At 39.9% G+C, this 21,216-nt stretch overlaps 2 protein-coding genes across 2 annotated transcripts in view; one reads left to right on the top strand and one right to left on the bottom strand.

The window, feature by feature from the left end:
* Positions 1 to 8,182: 8,182 nt before the first annotated feature.
* Positions 8,183 to 19,668, bottom strand: LOC126428232 (guanosine-3',5'-bis(diphosphate) 3'-pyrophosphohydrolase MESH1). Its single transcript, XM_050090148.1, has 3 exons — positions 19,512 to 19,668; positions 16,415 to 16,614; positions 8,183 to 8,850 (listed from the first exon to the last, which is right to left on the bottom strand). The coding sequence occupies exons 1-3, from the start codon at positions 19,645 to 19,647 to the stop codon at positions 8,623 to 8,625; spliced, it is 564 nt and encodes a 187-aa protein (XP_049946105.1). The 5' UTR covers positions 19,648 to 19,668; the 3' UTR covers positions 8,183 to 8,622.
* A 322-nt stretch (positions 19,669 to 19,990) lies between these two features.
* The window catches only part of LOC126428231 (CDK5 regulatory subunit-associated protein 3), a 54,416-nt gene continuing 53,190 nt past the window's right edge, over positions 19,991 to 21,216 (top strand). Inside the window, exons 1-2 of the mRNA XM_050090147.1 lie at positions 19,991 to 20,224; positions 20,403 to 20,577. Coding sequence (XP_049946104.1) covers positions 20,222 to 20,224; positions 20,403 to 20,577 — 178 coding nt within the window. The 5' untranslated portion in view covers positions 19,991 to 20,221. The remainder of the gene's footprint in view (positions 20,225 to 20,402; positions 20,578 to 21,216) is intronic.

The raw sequence follows: 21,216 nt of genomic DNA, 5'->3' as shown, positions 1-21,216 counted from the left end.
AAAATTTGAGAACAAGCTGAAAAAGTGTCTCCTTGACAACTCCTTCCATTCTGTAGAAGAAATTCTATCATTGTAATGTGTACAGGAGGTGGGTAGGAACTAATAACTCACATCTGTATTATCTATAAAATACATTACAAATTCTTAGCATGTAACCCTATTTACAGATTAATTTGTGGTGTGAATGTAAATGAGTCATGCAAAATGATCAATGGAATGCGAAACTAACTAGGAAAATGACTTAATATTTCTCCATATGTACCCTCATCTTATTCTCATTAACTATGCACATGATAAACTATGGGCACAGTAAATTTATTGGACAGTGTACTGAACATACTGCTTTTCTAAATTGATGCCAACACATTTTGTGAAAACATCAACTCCTTCAGCTCAGAAGTTCCTATTTAAGACCACTGAGTAACCTTCTTACAATTTTGTGTGGGCTAGTGGGAATTTAAGGAGATGGGACCTGGATAAACTGAAAGAACCAGAGGTTGTACAGAGTTTCACATGTTGTGAGTAATGAATGTAATTTTTCCTTCTGTAATTATTGTAAATGTGTACACCTCTGTTTCTTTTGAACTGTGGAGGATTATTTACAACAGAACCTGCAGAAGGATCATTTCTTTCTTTTACTCCCCCCCCCCCCCCCCCGCCCCCCTCCCATGAATCATGGACCTTGCCGTTGGTGGGGAGGCTTGCGTGCCTCAGCAATACAGATAGCCGTACTGTAGGTACAACCACAACGGAGGGGTATCTGTTGAGAGGCTAGACAAACATATGGTTCCTGAAGAGGGGCAGCAGCCTTTTCAGTAGTTGCAAGGGCAGCAGTCTGGATGACTGACTGATCTGGCCTTGTAACAATAACCAAAACGGCCTTGCTGTGCTGGTACTGCGAACGGCTGAAAGCAAGGGGAAACTACGGCCGTAATTTTTCCTGAGGCCATGCAGCTTTACTGTATGATTAAATGATGATGGCGTCCTATTGGGTAAAATATTCCGGAGGTAAAATAGTCCCCATTCGGATCTCCGGGCGGGGACTACTCAAGAGGATGTCGTTATCACGAGAAAGAAAACTGGCGTTCTACGGATCGGAGCGTGGAATGTCAGATCCCTTAATCGGGCAGGTAGGTTAGAAAATTTAAAAAGGGAAATGGATAGGTTAAAATTAGATATAGTGGGAATTAGTGAAGTTCGGTGGCAGGAGGAACAAGACTTCTGGTCAGGTGACTACAGGGTTATAAACACAAAATCAAATAGGGGTAATGCAGGAGTAGGTTTAATAATGAATAAAAAAATAGGAATGCGGGTAAGCTACTACCAACAGCATAGTGAACGCATTATTGTGGCCAAGATAGATATGAAGCCCACACCTACTACAGTAGTACAATTTTATATGCCAACTAGTTCTGCAGATGACGAAGAAATTGAAGAAATGTATGATGAAATAAAAGAAATTATACAGATAGTGAAGGGAGATGAAAATTTAATAGTCATGGGTGACTGGAATTCGAGTGTAGGAAAAGGGAGAGAAGGAAACATAGTAGGTGAATATGGATTGGGGGACAGAAATGAAAGAGGAAGCCGCCTGGTAGAATTTTGCACAGAGCACAACATAATCATAACTAACACTTGGTTTAAGAATCATGAAAGAACGTTGTATACATGGAAGAATCCTGGAGATACTAAAAGGTATCAGATAGAATATATAATTGTAAGACAGAGATTTAGGTACCAGGTTTTAAATTGTACGACATTTCCAGGGGCAGATGTGGACTCTGACCACAATTTATTGGTTATGGCCTGTAGATTAAAACTGAAGAAACTGCAAAAAGGTGGGAATTTAAGGAGATGGGACCTGGATAAACTGAAAGAACCAGAGGTTGTACAGAGTTTCAGGGACAGCATAAGGGAACAATTGACAGGAATGGGAGAAAGAAATACAGCAGAAGAAGAATGGGTAGCTTTGAGGGATGAAGTAGTGAAGGCAGCAGAGGATAAAGTAGGTAAAAAGACGAGGGCTAGTAGAAATCCTTGGGTAACACAAGAAATATTGAATTTAATTGATGAAAGGAGAAAATATAAAAATTCAATAAATGAAGCAGGCAAAAAGGAATACAAACGTCTCAAAAATGAGATCGACAGGAAGTGCAAAATGGCTAAGCAGGCATGGCTAGAGGACAAATGTAAGGATGTAGAAGCTTATCTCACTAGGGGTAAGATAGATACTGCCTACAGGAAAATTAAAGAGACCTATGGAGACAAGAGAACCACTTGTATGAACATCAAGAGCTCAGATGGAAACCCAGTTCTAAGCAAAGAAGGGAAAGCAGAAAGGTGGAAGGAGTATATAGAGGATCTATACAAGGGCGATGTACTTGAGGACAATATTATGGAAATGGAAGAGAATGTAGACGAAGATGAAATGAGAGATACGAGACCGTGTGAAGAGTTTGACAGAGCACTGAAAGACCTGAGTCGAAACAAGGCCCCGGAAGTAGACAACATTCCATTGGAACTACTGACGGCCTTGGGAGAGCCAGTCCTGACAAAACGCTACCATCTGGTGAGCAAGATGTATGAAACAGGTGAAATACCCTCAGACTTCAAGAAGAATATAATAATTCCAATCCCAAAGAAAGCAGGTGTTGACAGATGTGAAAATTACCGAACAATCTGTTTAATAAGCCACAGCTGCAAAATACTAACACGAGTTCTTTACAGACGAATGGAAAAACTGGTAGAAGCCGACCTCGGGGAAGATCAGTTCGGATTTCGTAGAAATACTGGAACACGTGAGGCAATACTGACCTTACGACTTATCTTAGAAGAAAGATTAAGGGAAGGCAAACCTACGTTTCTAGCATTTGTAGACTTAGAGAAAGCTTTTGACAATGTTGACTGGAATACTCTCTTTCAAATTCTAAAGGTGGCAGGGGTAAAATACAGGGAGCGAAAGGCTATTTACAATTTGTACAGAAACCAGATGGCAGTTATAAGAGTCGAGGGGCATGAAAGGGAAGTAGTGATTGGGAAGGGAGTGAGACATGGTTGTAGCCTCTCCCCAATGTTATTCAATCTGTGTATTGAGCAAGCAGTAAAGGAAGCAAAAGAAAAATTCAGAGTAGGTATTAAAATCCATGGAGAAGAAATAAAAACTTTGAGGTTCGCTGATGACATTGTAATTCTGTCAGAGACAGCAAAGGACTTGGAAGAGCAGTTGAATGGAATGGACAGTGTCTTGAGAGGAGTATACAAGATGAACATCAACAAAAGCAAAACGAGGATAATGGAATGTAGTAGAATTAAGTCGGGTGATGCTGAGGGAATTAGATTAGGAAATGAGACACTTAAAGTAGTAAAGGAGTTTTGCTATTTGGGGAGCAAAATAACTGATGATGGTCAAAGTAGAGAGGATATAAAATGTAGATTGGCAATGGCAAGGAAAGCGTTCCTGAAGAAGAGAAATTTGTTAACACCAAGTATAGATTTAAGTGTCAGGAAGTCTTTTCTGAAAGTATTTGTATGGAGTGTAGCCATGTATGGAAGTGAAACATGGATGATAACTAGTTTGGACAAGAAGAGAATAGAAGCTTTCGAAATGTGGTGCTACAGAAGAATGCTGAAGATTAGATGGGTAAATCACATAACTAATGAGGAAGTATTGAATAGGATTGGGGAGAAGAGAAGTTTGTGGCACAACTTGACCAGAAGACGGGATCGGTTGGTAGGACATGTTCTGAGGCATCAAGGGATCACCAATTTAGTATTGGAGGGCAGCGGGGAGGTTAAAAATCGTAGAGGGAGACCAAGAGATGAATACACTAAGCAGATTAAGAAGGATGTAGGTTGCAGTAGGTACTGGGAGATAAAGAACCTTGCACAGGATAGAGTAGCATGGAGAGCTGCATCAAACCAGTCTCAGGACTGAAGACCACAACAATAACATATTGACCTATTACAATCCTGGTTGCAAATCTCCGATTTAAGATGCAACACGCTTCTCCAGAATCACCAAAACAAATTTAAATCTTAAATTTGAATTTCCTGTTGTTGGTGTTACATCTTTCTGCATTTTAATACTGCTTCATAGTATTAACTTCGGGTATTTATGACACCACTGATCAGATACTTATACTGAAAGAAGCCGTGAAACAGTGGCAATATTGTTTGTCAAGTTTCAGAAAGCCTATAATAGCATAAGCAGAGAAAAGCTGTGGAGAAACTGCAGAAGTTTGAAACACCAAAGAAAGCTACAAATCTTGTTAAAGTTAGACTGGAACGCTTAAAGGGGATAGTGGAAATGGATGGACAATATTCTACGGCTTTTGATTTAAAAACAGAAGTCAGGCAAGGAGATTGGATATCACCATTCTTGTACAAAATAATAATACAGAAAGCACTGGATGCATCTAGGGAAGCAGGGGAGGGAATTAGGATAGGAATAAAAATGAATGTACAGGCCTTTTTGGATGACGTAGCATTAACTGCTGTATATGTAGGTGAATTGAAAATACTGGCAAGAAAGCAATTTCAGAAAGTAAAAGAAATTGGATTAGAGGTAAATGACTAGAAACAAAATTTGTGATGGTAGAAAGAAATTACAAGACAAAAAGATGGGAAACCATACAGATTTATGACCAAATGTTTGAAGAAGTGGAAGAGGTTAAATATCTGGGTTTGAGTAAATAACAGAAATAATGATAAGCAAGAAAAGCAGCATCCAGAGTGTCACATTCATTCAACAAACTACTATCAACCTAAATTTTATCAAGAGGAATCAAAATAAGGATATATAAAACTAGAATCAGACAAGTGTTACTACATGGGCCAGAAATATTGAGAACAGACAAGATTTTGCCCACCACACCTAGAATAGCTTCTCGTCACTCTCCCGATCTCCACAATTTCCTTGTGAGACCCTATGCACCTTCTGCACTGATCTCCCCACCCTATGGCTCCTATCCCTGTGACTGTCCGCACTGCAAGACTTTTCCCATGCACCCTCCTTTCAGCATCTATTCCAGCCCTGTAACTGGCAAAACATATACTATCAAAGCAAGAGCCACCTGTGAAACATGTCATGTACCAGCTCTAATGTAAAGACTGTTCGGCCTTTTACATTGGCACGACTAGCACCCAGTTCTCAGTCAGTATGAATGGGCATAGGCAGAGGGTGTATAGAGGAAAACCACAATATCCTCTTGCAGAGCATGCTGTACAAAATGACAGTCATTATCTCGGTGCCTGTTTCACCACGTGCGACATCTGGATTCTTTACCCAGAACTCTGCAGTGGGAATTAGTGCAACAAGTCCTTGGTTCTCGCCACCTACCTGGCCTTATTTATGTTAATTCCTTCTGTCTCGGCATTTCTTCACGTTAGCTGTTCCTATCTTCACTTCATTCTAGTTTTCTAAATCTTTCATTTTCTGACTTTTCTAGTCTTTGCCATCCCCCTCCCACATCTGTAACATACAATGCACTTAGCTTTTCACTCTTATTAACTTGTGCCATGATGTTTTAGTAGTAATTATGTCTTGCATATTTCCCCGTCTTCCACCTTTAAGCTCTCAAGTTTTCAAATCTTGTGCAGTGCAATCCCCAACAATCTATCTTTCCTGCTTATCCCATCTGGTAAGTCTCCCCTGACACAGGGTTCTAGGTGACTTTTCTGAACTGTACCTCTTTCCCTAAACCTCTTCAGTCATTTTCTTTTGCCCCTCTTCTTTCCCCTTCAACTCGTTTGCCAGAAGGAGCCACTGGCTCCTAAAGCTTGTAAAAGTTAAATCCGTGTGTGTGTGTGTGTGTGTGTGTGTGTGTGTGTGTGTGTGTGTGTGGGGGGGGGCACACATGCGCATGCACCCTGCCACCACTTGGTGAATAGATTTTTTTATCTATCCATTTACATCACATTATAAATAATTGATTATTTTTGTTGTTGTAAGTATACAGAGAGAAAGATAATGGTTTCCAAAAATAAAATCCTGCAGAAGATATCTGGACAAATTTGTGAGGGAGGAGGATGGTGAAGAAGAAACAACGGGGAGCTCAAGGAGGTATATAATGAACCACAGTTGCACAAGCTAAGACAAGGAGGCTACGATGGACCAGCCACATCTATAGAAGATTGAGAAGACACCTGAAGAGCAAAGGCCTAACGGTACTGACCGGCCACCTTGTCATCCTCAGCTCATAGGCATCACTGGATGCGGAGATGGAGGGGCACGTGCTCAGCACACCTCTCTCCCTGCCATATGTCAATTTCCAAGACAGGGGCTGTTACTTCTCAATCACGTAGCTTCTAAGTTTGCCTCACGAGGGATGAGTCCAACCGGCTCAGCCAACAGCGCTTGGGAGACCGGATGGTCACCATCCCAGTGCTAGCCCAGCCTGGCAGCACTTAACGTCTGTGATCTGACTGGAACCGGTGTTACCACTGCGGCAAGGCTGTTGGTGTAGGCCTTTAGGCGAACCAAAAATAAGATGAAGGGACCAGGTGGCCAAGAATCTTCAGATGCTTGGAGCAACAGAAGAAGATGCCAAGGACAGAATGCTGTTGAGCAGTTTACTTGATAAAGCCAAAAATTGACTGTGGTTTGTAGAGTAGGGAGGGTAAGAGTAAGTATTTATGTCATATTATCCAGTGATATAAAAAAAATTAATAAATAATAAGATTAACTTCAAACACAAACTGAAATCATATCTGCTTGACAACTCCTGCTCCTCGTCTCATTCTCTCATATGGATATACCAAACATTCAACTTAACATGATAGCTTGAGCAAGTCTTGATGTAGTCATGTTTCTTACATGCTGGACTGTGTCCAAAGCGGATGGACATTGTGGCAATGGGAAGTCCATTAGCTCCATCCATAAGAAAATATACTTATGAAGAATTCTGAAGACATTGCCTTTGACATTGTTCCAACAAATTTCTTTTATTGTTATGTTGAAAATACCTTTCTTGTGTGGCCCAATGGCCATGTAAAAATGGAAGAGTTCTTGCAACACCTGAACAGCATTCATGACCATGTCAAGTACATGATGCAAATAGATGGTTATTTGGTTGATTGGGGTGGGGGGAACCAAACAGCAAGGTCATCAGTCCCATACCAAAGGTGACAGAAATTAAGGGAGGAACAACACAAGCATTACAGTACAGTCAATGGGGAAAGAAAATGTGCAAACAAAGAGGCAAAAAAAGGTTGGGCCAGCAGGAAGAGAAGGGGGCATCCCAAAGGTGCTACCAGCACTGCCACTGACCCATCCCAGTCCCCACACCATGCTGTGACTGCCACACAACGTGGCAACCCAAGGTGGAAAAGACACAAGAAAGGGGGAAAAATGGCACAAAAGACCACACAAAATGTAGGGAAATGGGGGTAAAAACCTGGCCGGCATGGAGAAGAGCCTGAAGACCTCCCAAGCTGACACCTACACTAACAGACACCAATTACAGAAGGAAATTCACATACATTAATCTGGGAGGACAAATCACTTTTGTGAAGAAAACCAACTGAGGATGGACATAATTGTGCAAGGATCATCTGCTAAACACCCACGAGAAGAAAGGTGAGAGCACATTTAGTACGAAATGCCAAAGGGTGGCAAGAGTTCAGCAAACTACGGATCACTGTGGTGAGGGGTAAAGGGGGGAACCCACAACTACAAAAGGGGGGGGGGGGGGGCTCAGAGTAAAAAACCAAGGGTCAGCTTGGTATGATTGATACAAAGATGGCAGAGAATGCTAGATTCCTGCTGGGAGAGGCAGCGTGAGAAATGCCACCTGGTGGGAGTCCGCTTGATTTCACAAAGTTTATTACTCAGGAGTGGTCTCCAATAGAGAGAGAGAGAGAGAGAGAGAGAGAGAGAGAGAGAGAGAGAGAGAGAGAGAGAGAGAGAGAGAGAGAGACTATTTTGACATATTTGTCCATAGGGAAATCATGGTGAATGTTGACCATAGTATTTATTTTCCTTAAACGTAACCCTAGAGATTCAGACCGCCATTCTCTTGAATACAAACGCAATGTACTATTGTGTTATCTCGCTCAGGAGGCTAAATTTGTATTAATGCTATTTCCACTGATGTAGCAAATTGTCACTGCTGTATATATATTTCAAAATGTTTTATTCAAATATCCATTTTATAAATGTTTACAACAGGAATGTATTTATCTTTCTTATGAAATGACACCAGCACTGCATTGTACCAATCATCCTGGTAATTATTTCATTACACAACTCCAGAGTATTTTCATTGATGTAACATCTGGTAAAATAGAAATCTCAATAAATACAAATTACAATCTGCTTTGCACTGAGACATTCTGGTTTTAATAGCGGCATGCACACAGTAAAGTATTTCAAGTACAAAGAAACCACATAGTGAAGGGAGAACCATTCCCATGCATTGAAACAGCACCATCATACGAAGGAAAAGTATTGCCTTATTTGTTAATTTGTACTATTTTGTCCAGCACACATGGCAGTAGCAACACAACCAATTTTATGCTTCAGTTTCAGTAGCAGAGACTTTGGTTTCCAGGAAACACTGTCACAGCACAACCCCGATATCTGTTACTGAAGCACGAGACTGCTTTTTAAGCAATCACCGCAGATCACAAATCGATGCCTCGGCTCCGAAATATTTTATCGAGAGCCGCCTCCAGTGCAGCGTTGGAGCCGCGCAGGCCCCGCACCACATCCCTCGACCACACGAAGTACTCGTGGACCCTTTTCTCTGACCAGCCATCTGGCGTCGCACGTTCCAGGTCCCTCAGATTGTACAGTTTATCTGCCAGCTTGATCAACTTTGCACCGGGGCTAGATGTCGGTGCGTGCACCACCTGTAATTGCCAGGCAAAACAACTTTGTCAAAATTTACTGAATTAAAATTTAACACTATGAGAGGAGGTAAAAACCACTAAAATTTCCCCTAGAAGGGCACGAACAATAACTGACACATTTTAAATTCAATTCAACTGTAAAATGTTATTTCAATACATGTACCAGAATATATTCATAAAACTTCAACAACTCTCTCCCCTCCTCTCCACATCTTCCAACCTCTTCCTTACTCTCCCCCTCTCTGTCTTCCTCTCCACCACCACTCTCCTTTCCTTCCCTCCCTCTCATTATCTCCTATATCACTGCTGGCCATGACACGCCAAACTTAAACACATGCAGGTTTTGCAGGCTTTGTGTTGCCTGAGGCCTAGCCTCTTTGGCTTTGATCCTTCTTGGGTGTACCTGGCACAGCATGACACTTCACTGAATATTGCAGTGTGGTATTTTTCAGTCCGCACAACTCTCTTCAGTTCGACAGTATCGTAGTGTCAGTGCTATTTATCCTTCGCTTTTTCTTCACGGTACTCGGGATGGTCACAGGTGCACAAAAAGAGGCATCTAGTGATGTCACAAGCCTTAAACAATGAATGGGAATGACAAGAGAGAGAGATGATAATTTCTGCATAAATGACAGGGATCACAAATTCACTGTTAAATGATATTACAATAGCCTGCAGAACAAATTTAAACATTTAGCTGACAACGAAAGAGCAAGTAACTACAATGATTGACAGATGGGATTTACTGATCTGTAATCAAGGAGCTGTTTTTGCTAAATCTGCAAGCATACAACACGTGAGGAAGTTGGTGCTACAAATAGTAAAATTTCTGAAGTCGCACACATTATTCCACTGTCAGCTGCAACAGTTTTCAATGAAATTGAACAAAGTGTATGGAGACTTTATACATCACTGCAAAGTATCTTGATTAAGTCAAGAGGCATGCCTGGAACAATTTTTCAATTTAAAACTTGCTCTTAAGGAAGGAAAGAGGAGTGCAGGAATGAAAATTAGAATGTCCGGAATGGATTGCAGACCTCGCATTTTCAGTGCACTTGATTGCACACTGTCCGAAGTAAGACACTGCAATGTGAGAAACAACTTGCTTTCTGATTTGATGGGGATGCGTTTAAAAAGAAAATCACATTATAGACGGGACACATTCTGTCAAACACAGTCCCATTCCCTAAGCTCACGTGTGTTACAGAAAACATGAAGTCTGAAGAATTCATCATGGCTTTGAAAGAATTACAACAATAGTTTTCTAAACATTTTGAGATCACTGTCAATCACTCTTACATCTGTTTTCGAGACTGATTCCCGTCAAATGTGCTGACGATGGCGACATGTCTGATCGCCGAAATATTGTGCCTGTTGGACACTAAGGACTGGCAGTACACTCACGGACTGTTCGAGCAAGAAATACGCCAGGAGAAACTGAATAATCACATAAATAAGTTATAATTACACCTGAGTGCAATTGTCTGCATCTGTCCATATGCTGACATTTTGTACCAGATAAAAATTATATTATGTTTTCAGCACCATAAATAATTAAATTTGTTTGTGTTGTTGGGAAATGTGCAGTATAAAACTAAGTCGCGTGCAGTGAGACTGCCCTGCTATTTAAATGCAGTGCATTCACAGTTTTTCCCTCTTCCCCCACCTAGCACTCAGACAGCATCACATGGCAGTGGGGAAAGTGTGCCAGCCAGCTTTGGGGGCTGTAGCACAAGTGGTAGGGTTTGGCTACTGAATCATCTGGCGAAAGACCTACCTGCTACCCTTTTATTGTTTCGTGCATCTTTCCTTATCACCTCCCCACTTCTGTCTACTCAGGTAACTGCTTTCAATAATCGATGTTGAATGATTGCTTTATTTGATATATGCTTTACTCATATGTTCAATTGCCATCCAAAACAATGTCGTGAGATGCAATGAGCATCAACAGATTGGTCAAATCATTCCATATATGTAATTCATAAAATGAAGTGTCAGAAACAATGCAGATACTTCTTGAAGACAGTCGAAGTTGTTTGCTTGGACATGCCAGTCCTGGTAAATACTAAAATTGAACAGAGCAAGTACTCATTGTTAACTGATATTAAAATGTGGACGGCGACCAACATCTTAATCTAAAATGAAATACTTTTCTATATACTCTGAAGTGCTCCACTGCCTGATAGTATTTATGTAGGTCATAGACACATGTAACATACATGACATTCATTTCTCTCAACAGGGTACTAAATATCACGATTTCAGGAAGGATATCTGAGCTTATGGGCACTAAATATGGTCTAGTTTGATGAGAGACAGATGTACAAGGTGACTAGTAATGGATTTTGCAAGAAGTTTTCCAAATGTTTGTTGATTTCCTGCAAGCACACAAAATGTTTCTACAGCAGTTAGTTTTCTGTTAGCATAAGCTGGCCACACCCGAGTGGATTGTAGCGTTGGACCACAGATACTTCTGACTGATTCTGCAAACTCACAGGCCCTGCTTGCACGTTAGTGGAGACACAGTCTTCAAGCTGTTACCTGCAGTTTTCAGAACAAGTGATTCTGCCTCCACAGTGTAGCACATACAAGCAGACTAATGTTTTCATGTCACAGCAATTTCAGTTGATTCAAGTATGGTGAAATGGTGGACCAATGAACACATGCGGTACCTGACCCACAAACATTACACAAATGAGAATGTAAAGAAACAGGGGATACAAAGAGATGAAGTATTTCTATATGCTATTCCAGCTGTGGACTAAAACCTAATAAAAACTAAGCTACAAAATTTTAAAGAAGAGGAAAAGGAGCAATGGAGGTGGAGGATCATGTAAACCAACAGTATGATGAGTGCCAATAAAAAGTCTCACACACTATGTATCAAATCACAAACCTGGTCCAATACTCAGTAAGTTAATATTTTGAACACTAAAAGACAATGCAGAATTATATCGAATGCTGGAAATCAAGATACATGGCATCAATTGAGTGCCTTATTCTACAGTGCTCTGGATCTCGTGGATGGACAGCGTGAACTGAGTTTCTCAAGATCTCTGCTTGAGAGCTTCAGCCCGATTTATATAGATGAGATTTTCATTTTCTGAGAACTTTACAACGAGTGAGCATAAAAAGTGTTTCATAACTCTACAACAGATCAACAACACTGATAGAGACCTATAATTAGCACATTATGGTGTAACTTGTCACTCAGGTAAAGTAATGTGTTAACCAACATTTATCTAGACGACTAATGATGAGTGCGATAGCTGGAACCATTTACTAGTTAAATAGTTTAGACCCAAAAACTGTTAGAGGTTTCTGTCATCTTTTTGCATGTGAAAGAGTATGAATGGATTTCGGACATCTTCAACGCGAGACAGTGATGATAGTATTATCATGAATTGCAGTACATTCAGACATTGCATTTGTTCTGTGCTACAGTGTCCTGTGTTGGAAAGTGGGATGTGACATGAAGTAAACAGAGTGTCATGACAATGCTGACTACACCACAATGAACAAAAGACATTCAGAGAGCTGCCAAAACTGATTTTTTCTGTTGTATTTTGAACTGTCAACTGTACAGTTACATTGGGATTGGGAGTCAAGCAATTCTGCACTATTTCTTCAAAAGAATTGTTTAATGTGTAGAGTACTCTAATTGACCTATCTTCATTATCTGTCATAATGATTGGTGGGAATGCAGCCGCATGCAGTAACAACAAATAAAATAGCCTCAGGCTGCAGTGTATAATCATCTCGAAGCCTCATCCTCAGTTGCACCTGTGCCCACAATAAAAATCTTTAAGATTACATACATCATTGCATATAGAACATAAAATAACTTATTGCAAAGTATATGTTGTAACTTACCCAGTTGACCTGTCTTAAGGTATGTCTTAATATTTACTCATGGCCATTATAAAGGCTGATTTAATATCATAAATGTTTTTAAAGGTTGCCACAAGTTTCCCCAAGTGAAATTCCCTCAGATTTCCAGACAAGTTCTAGCATTTTTCCCTGACAAATTTTGAGATCAAAAGAGTAAGTTAAGACATAAGTTGACAATCTGTCTTTGCAGCTTCAGTACAAGAAACAATAGTGCAAACAAGGAAATATCTATTTAAAAAAAAAAAAAAAAAAAAAAAAAAAAAAAAAAAAAAAAAAAAAAAAACCACCTTGCTAGCAGATTGTGTTTCCTGATGTGAGCAAAAATCTTAAATACTAACATCAACGTCTTTCGTAACGAACTGTTTTTAGATGGTCAAAGCAAGTCAAATGGTATATGTGTTTCATTAAGACTACTGATGTTATCTTATTTCAGTAAAACAAAACACATTTGGTGACAAAAATACACATTTCTTTGGAGTCGCAAGACCAACTTAAAATACCTTCACTGATTTCAGGAACAAGCTCAGAAAAAAATAAGGCATCTTGAAAGAAGTGTATAAGGCGGGGAACAATTGTGTAAACCAACACTGTAGGTGACCGCCAATAGAATGTTGGTTCTACTATGTTTGTTATTATCAGTTTTAGACCCACTGTGTTATAACTATTATTTGACACATATTGTCCGATTTGTATTTCACGAATTATACGAGTACATAACGTACAAACCAACAGTGACTGACACAACCTCCTCCTCCTCCTCCTTCTTCTTCTTCTTCTTCTTCTTCTTGTCCATACTTTCTACCACATAAACTACTTTTGAAGTTCCAAAACGTTCTAAAACAAATAAAAGTCTATAAAACACCACACTGTACAATGTGCTTGTGGTGAGACAGTTGCAATTCCTGAAACCCATTGCCCATGGCCTCTGGCCTGCTGAGGAGCACCACAGTCTTGGGTCCACGCATCATGAAAATCCACTGCATTACGCCACACACAAACAGACCAAGCCTGTGGGCAGATCGGCAAGACTAGATCTGACAGGCAGGGTGTGCACAGTAGTGGGAACCAAATGGCTTCGGACCAGCAGGCCCGATCCAGTACCGATACCCACAGAAATGGCCTGCAGTTCTGGCCTGTCACGGAAATCCACTCGTGTGCCAGCTTTTCACGAGCCACAGACAGCACATTGATGAAATGAGACCACGGTGATCAATCCGCGCAACAGATAACTAGTTAAAATACTCTGAGAATCAATAATAATGAGGATAGGTAGCAACCGAGCATACAGGCGATTGTTGAGCTACAGACAGGCATGTAGAAATGATCATCACACTCTCACAACAGTATTTTCAGTCACAGATTTTATCAGAAAACGAGAGTGCACACACATTCACTCAGACACAATTTGTGCATACATGACCGCTGTCTCCAGCAGCTGTGTCTACAGTCTCTCAGAATCAGATCCAAACAAACGACTTCTCACACCTCCCTACCTCTCGTTGGCAGCTGTTAGGCTAATGGCAAGAAGTGGTGGCAGCGCTGACTGCAAGCTGAGGGGAGTGGTAGGAAGGGGAGAAGCAGTAGGAATGAGGGAGTAGGGAAGTGGTGAACATACTCAGCTGCACCCAGCCAGTGATGATGCACGACACCTCAGAAATTGCCTGATATTCCCCGATTTCCCAAACCTGTAGCAGCCCTGGTTTTTCTAATACAGTAGTTATACTCCCAACACATTTAGGTTCAATTCACCAGAAAAGTGAGTAGTAACAATGTGTAATGTCAACAATGTGAGACAGAAAATACAAGGGGCGATCAAAAAGTTTCTGTTATAAGGCCGTACAGGCCAGAATTCGTATGCCAATCGGGCAATACCTCCACAAGTAAATGATCTAATCATTCTACCGATGCACCAAGTTGAAGATATTCATTTTGTAAAACAAGATGTCATGCTGCATGAAGAAGTCTGTCACTGCCTGCTGCCCATCCTCATCCTCCAGGAATCACTGACCCTTCAAGGTTTTTTTTTAAGGGATCACAGATGTAATAATCACACGGAGGAGAGAGCAGGACTGTAGAGCACGCGCTCAAGTGACTCCCACTAGGGATTGCGTAACTTCTGCGTTAAGACATTTGCGACATTGGGTTGCGCATTATCATGAAGCAGCAGAACCCCTTGTCGCAGTTGGCATCACACAATGGTGATTTTCAACAGACACGCTGCCCCTTGCACATTCTTCATTCTCTGATGACTGTCTACTGGTGTTTGTTCTCCAGCAGGCAAGAAAAGGACACTATGTTGGTCCTGCTCATGTGCATTTGGTAGTAACTCCACCACAGTTCACGTTTCTGTATTTACTGCATACACACTGGAATGACACAAATGCCACACTGATTCCTTGCCTAAATGTCAGTGTTTATATACTCACATCAGAGTTGCACATGTTGCATATATGCTGCAGTAACACCCTCAAACAGAAACTTTTTGATTGATTTCCTTTTGACATTACTATAGGTGAATACTAACAATTTCATATTTCAAACGTGTAAACCTGTGGTGCATACTTAGTCATCATCGTACCTCAGTGTACTTGCACAATTAATATTTATTCGTGGCCAGTGTACAGGTCATTGGCAACACTGTAAAGTTATTTTGTACATTAGAGAACAGCTATGCACTCCCAATACATGGAGGTTAACTTCATATTGAAATTAAGTAATATCAATGCGTAATGACAAACATTTAAAGACAGAAAATACTACAGAACTAGTAGTGATATTCACTATTACTAATTATAATCCCTTTATATTAGGATTTAGCACAGACCTCTAACCTAATCTTGAGAAAGGTACACTGGTTAGCTGACAATGTATACTCTGCAAGAAATTATGTTGTATATGCACTGATGTATGTAATAAGAAAAAAAATGTTTTTAGTACGTACACAGTTGCACCAGGATGAAATATGAGGCATCAAAATCTATTATCAATAAAATTTGTAACACCATAACTACAGCCTGAGGCTATTCCATTTATTGTCACTACTGTGATTGAGTTGAAAAATATATGGGATACATATCTGAGAACTGCTGTATTAATTTAGGCACGTGGTGGTTGTACTAAATTTTTGGCTTCCAGCACTTACCGTGTAGAATCTGAAACAGCAGCCCGATCCTTTTAGTATCCGTAGTCACAAGAAATAAAATGTGAGCTACATAATATCTGATAATCACAGCTCACTGACAAATTGCCACCACAGGGGAACATCACATCACCTATCTGGTGGTATATCTTGAAAAGAGGACTGACCTGCACTTTTTAAAAAATACTAAGTTCCCTTCATGGCTCCAGTGACCTACGATAAAATACTGCTAGAAGGGGAGAAAGTTCTTCTGCTTATCTCAGCAGAACAGGTTATCTCATCTGGTCCAGTTGTCTTTCTGCTGCTGACCAGTTTTACCCAATGTTTTATTCCACAATCCTTTATCTCAATATCCACCATTTTGGGATTAATGTGACAACTGAAAGGAGGAACTGCATTATGGTTTTCCGCGGTGAAACAATTTCTGAAGACCGAGTTCAGTATTTCACAGCCTTCTGTCATAAAAAAAATCACACACAGGATATAAAGAACGCACTTCGGTCATTCTACAAAACATAATTAGCTTTATGTTACCTGCTGTCTCTTTCGTTCCTCCTTTGGTAAGCTTTTGTCGTCTGTGACTTCCCGCACAAGAGATGTCACTCTCTGTCCAAACAGCTCCTCAATTTCTTCAAATGATGTGTCTGTATCCTCAACGGTGTCATGCAGCAGAGCGGCCATAATGACCTCCACATCTGTGACACTACCTTCATGTGTCAAGATGTATGCTACACCTGTAATATGGAATGTTAGTTTTTAATGCTTCAATTGTAGTGCACATTCTAATGTGCTTTCATGTACAAACTAAGAGACATATGAAGAGGTTTTCTACTAGCTATCTGTTTACAGCTACATCCATACTTTGTAAACTATTATGGAGTGCATGGCAGAGACCATTTTGCATTGTACAAATTATTAGGTTTCTTCCTGACCCCTTCACATATGGAGCAGGGGGAAGAATACTGCTCAAATGCCTCTGTACACTCTGTAGTTAATCTTGCCCTCATGATCCCTACACGAGAGAAACATAGAGGGCTGTAATATATTGTTAGATATAGTATTTAAAGCTGGTTCTTGAAATTTTGTAAGTAAACTTTCTTGTGGGCACTTCCTATCTATCTTCAAGATTTTTCCAGTTCAGGTTCTTCAGCATCTCTGAGACACTCTCCCCTTGATCAAACAAATCTGTGGCCATTATTGCTACTCTTCTCTGTATATCTTCAATATCCCCTGTTAGTCCTATTTGGTTTGGGTCCCACACACACTTTAGCAGTATTCCAGGATAGATCAAATGACTATTTTGAAAGCAATCTCATTTCCTAGTATTCTGACAACAAACCAATCTCTAACACCAGCTTTACATGCAGCTGAAGGCTACATCATCATTCCATTTCATATTCTTACAGATTCTTATGCACAGGTGTTTGTACTAGTTTGACTCTAATTGTTACTTGTTGATATTATCATAGGATATTAGGTCTTTCTCATTTTGTGATGTGGACATTTCTGAATATTTAAAGCAAGTCACTGGTCTACGATTGCAACAGCTATGTATATTTAAATGACAAAATTTAAACTATTGTCATTGTTCATGTCTTCTCAAAAGCATTTGAGCATGTTAATCACAATAACATTTGAAGAAACTTGAAATTCTGTTATTAAAGGTTATCTGTCTTGAGCTGACTGCAATCTAATTCAAAAGAATTATACCAGATGTGTTTCGCTTTTATTTACAAAGCATCTTTGTAGTAGTCTGTAAATTGGATCATCTCTGTGGTAGTCTGTAAATTGGATCCACATGTTTGTACATTTGGTGTTTCTTTACATAATCTGCTCCTTCCCTTCTTGCTAGCAGTGGTTGGTGTCTACCGGCTTCATTTCATATCTGCACTTGGCAGGTTTCAGCATTATGTACTGTTTCCTGCACTGCACTATTTACAATTGAGTTTCTCAAATGTAATTCATTCATCACTGGGCACAGTGCAGCGCAGGAAATAATGCAAAATGCCAAAATCTGCACAGTGCAGATATGAAATGAAGTCAGTCGATACCAACCACGGCTAGCAAGAAGGGAAGGAGCAGATTATGTAAACACCGTAAGTGGCTTGCAGGCCAACTTTGTAAAGAAACTGCTGTTTTTAACCTAAAACAATGAAAAAAATATACAAACATTTGCATCCAATTTACAAAACACCACAAAAAATGCTTTTATTTACAAAGCAAAGAGTGTCTAGTATAATTCTTCTGAATTAGATTGCAGTCAGCTCAAGACAGGTAACCTATAACAACAGATGTTAACAGCTGCTGAGGAAGATGGCCATACAAACAAACATATTATAAGCTTGAAATTGGTTGGTGCAATGAGTAACTGCTTTCAGTCATATTTCACTTGCTACTGCTTCCTAGTATATACAGGGTGAGTCACCTAACGTTACCGCTGGATATATTTCGTAAACCACATCAAATACTGACAAATCGATTCCACAGACCGAATGTGAGGAGAGGGGCTAGTGTAATTGGTTAATACAAACCATAAAAAAATGTGTGTGTGTGTGTGTGTGTGTGTTTTCCCTACAAGTTCGTTGAGAAATGAATTTCATTCAAATTATCTACTGCATTTGTTTTCTAAATTAACATGGTTTCTTTTATACAAATGCTTAGCAGCAAAAACAAAGTTCTGTCAAAGTAGATTTACACTATTATTTTACTTCCATTTGTTATTCTAATGGCTTTCTTTTGAACTTTAATCATACTGAATACTGCTGGATGGTATGTGTCTGAATATAAGCATGTTTAACAGTTTCCATACTAGTGCATGCCTGTAACACACTTAAGCCATAGTATCTTAAACTTAGCTAACTACTAACATACTCAGTATCTCTAATCCATTTCAGTTTGTCTCGCAGCCAAATGCCAAAGAATTTTGTTACGGGGTACTTTGTGCTTGATCGTCCTCGGGGAAAACAATGGATTTATGTGTAATCTCAAATGGTTGGGTATGAAAATTCATTGCAACAGTCTCACTATTACACATAATTAACTGACTGCGGCCTGCCAAACTGATGATTGTTGACTACATTCTTCATAAGGCAGTACATGTATACAGAGGTGGATACGGTCCTCTATACAGTAGTAGGCCTAGTATATGTTTTAGCAAGGACTGATACTTAGGGAACCAGTATCATCGAACTGTGGCCTCAGTTTCAACACTTTGGCAGTTATTGCCCCTACAGGACATTGAAAATCCTTTCCTGCATATTGTGTGCAGAAGTCATGCCTTTCCACGTAGTGGATTCACCTACTTCTGATCTAGATTTACATTTCGCTGGCGGTTCTACAAATAAATATACAAACAACATGCATAGCGCATAATCAGTCAAATAAAATTAACTCTCCAGAGTCTATTAGTTTTGAACACTGTATTTTTCATGGACAAGAGTATTATTTCGGCTCATTACGACAAAGTTAACGCTATTTCATAAGACCAACAGAGCCTGTAATATAAGTAACTCAAAACATTAGTTTTTTCCTTTTTTCTTTTTAATTTTTGCTGTTGTGATTCTGTAAGAACAGTGCTGTATGGACGCCGACAAACACATATGCGAGAGAAATACATAATGACAGTTCATACCGACAGGATGATTGATATACGGAGTTTTTTCTGGGTCTTTCCTTCTCTGGTCTTTATGTTTCACCGCTGCAAAATTGGTGCATTGGATAAGTTTAGCGGTAACATCACCACTTGCTTCCTCTCCTCTCTTCGACATGTTCAAAGAATGCAATTTGCAGTTACAGTACATTGACGCTGCACAATAACACCAAAGACTCTACCAACGAATTTCAACTTCAGGTGCGTAATCAAGAAACACTGCCCCAACTAGAAACTCAAACAGTTTATTGATGACTCTTTAGGATAAACAGTTTTGTGTATCTTTAAATAATCGCTAATACATACTGAAAATGCGACACTGGATCTTTTAACATATCAATCTCAATCTGACTTTCTTCAAATCGAGTGCGTGGAACCGGGACGTTCAACACGGTGGTCGAAAATGTTTGCTCAATGCCTTGACTTATAATGTCTGAACTGAACGATCTCTGTAAGTAGGGTCTTTCATTCGCAGACGCATACGATTCAACAATTCTTCTTTGTTCCGCGGTACTATTGTCGACTTCTATTCATGTTGGGCCCCGATTTCCTTCGCACAGCGAGATATGGGCGTAGAAAGGATGTCTGCGCTTGTATGTGATGGAGGTTGCTGAGTTACATCTTTGGTGGTGACAAACGTGTTTGTTGTCAGTGGGAGGTTTACGTGTTTGATGGATTGGATGTAAACGAAAATGGTGAGTTGATGCTTAATTGTCATTTAAGTTTGTTGACTTACAACACACATGAAACGTAGAGCTGACTCGGTTTACCCGTAAAGATTGCCAGTTTATAATAAACTCTACCAGATGTTATGAATATGATATGTGTATTTTGAGTTCTATTCTGAATTTTCCTTTACTTTTTCATATTAAGGACCAGAACATCCCAATTGACATTCATACGAACAAACTGTTGGACTGGATGATAAGCAGACGACACGTGAATCGCGACTGGCAGAACCATGTTTTGACTGTAAGAGAAAGAATAAACAACGCTATTCAAGACATGCCTGTTCATGATGGAATTGCGAAACTTCTTTCAGGATCCTGTAAGTGAAACAACTTGCCCCACAATCACAGCATGATTTCATGTATGTTGGTAACTATCATTGCTGGCATGGCATTTTTTCACGACTGTATCGTGCCTTTTCGACATTGTTTAATATGAATAATCCCAGTCATCAGACGGGGACGGTCATTTGTTTGTGATTTATTTGGCCTTTCTAATAACGTCTACATTTCGCGTTGCAGATATTTAACATGTCACGTTCAATGAATTATGGATACAATTTATGTCTGACTGACGCTAAATATGTACCTGAATAACACACGATACTCCACTTGTATGTTAATATCAGCCAGTAGTGTGGTACTGATCATGGTACATTTATATCTACATAGATACTCTGCAAGCCACTTTATGGTGCGTAGTGGAGGGGACTACTAGTCATTTCCTTTCCTGTTCCACTCGTAAATAGAGCAAGGGAAATTTAATGACTGTCCTTATGCCTCTGTTACGAGCCCTAATTTATTATGTTCTCGGCCCTTACCCCCAGTGTATGTTGGCGGCAGTAAAATCATTCGGCAGTCAGCTTCAAATGCTGGTTCTCTAAATTTTCTCTTTAGTGTCTCTCGAAAAGAACGGCACCTTCCGTTCATGGATTCACCTTTTTGTTTCCGAAGCATCT

This window comes from Schistocerca serialis, chromosome 12 (assembly GCF_023864345.2).
Source record: "Schistocerca serialis cubense isolate TAMUIC-IGC-003099 chromosome 12, iqSchSeri2.2, whole genome shotgun sequence".
Taxonomy (NCBI): Eukaryota; Metazoa; Arthropoda; class Insecta; order Orthoptera; family Acrididae; genus Schistocerca; species Schistocerca serialis.
The sequence above is the reverse complement of the archived record's forward strand: the minus strand, read 5'-3'. Positions and strand labels throughout refer to the sequence as shown.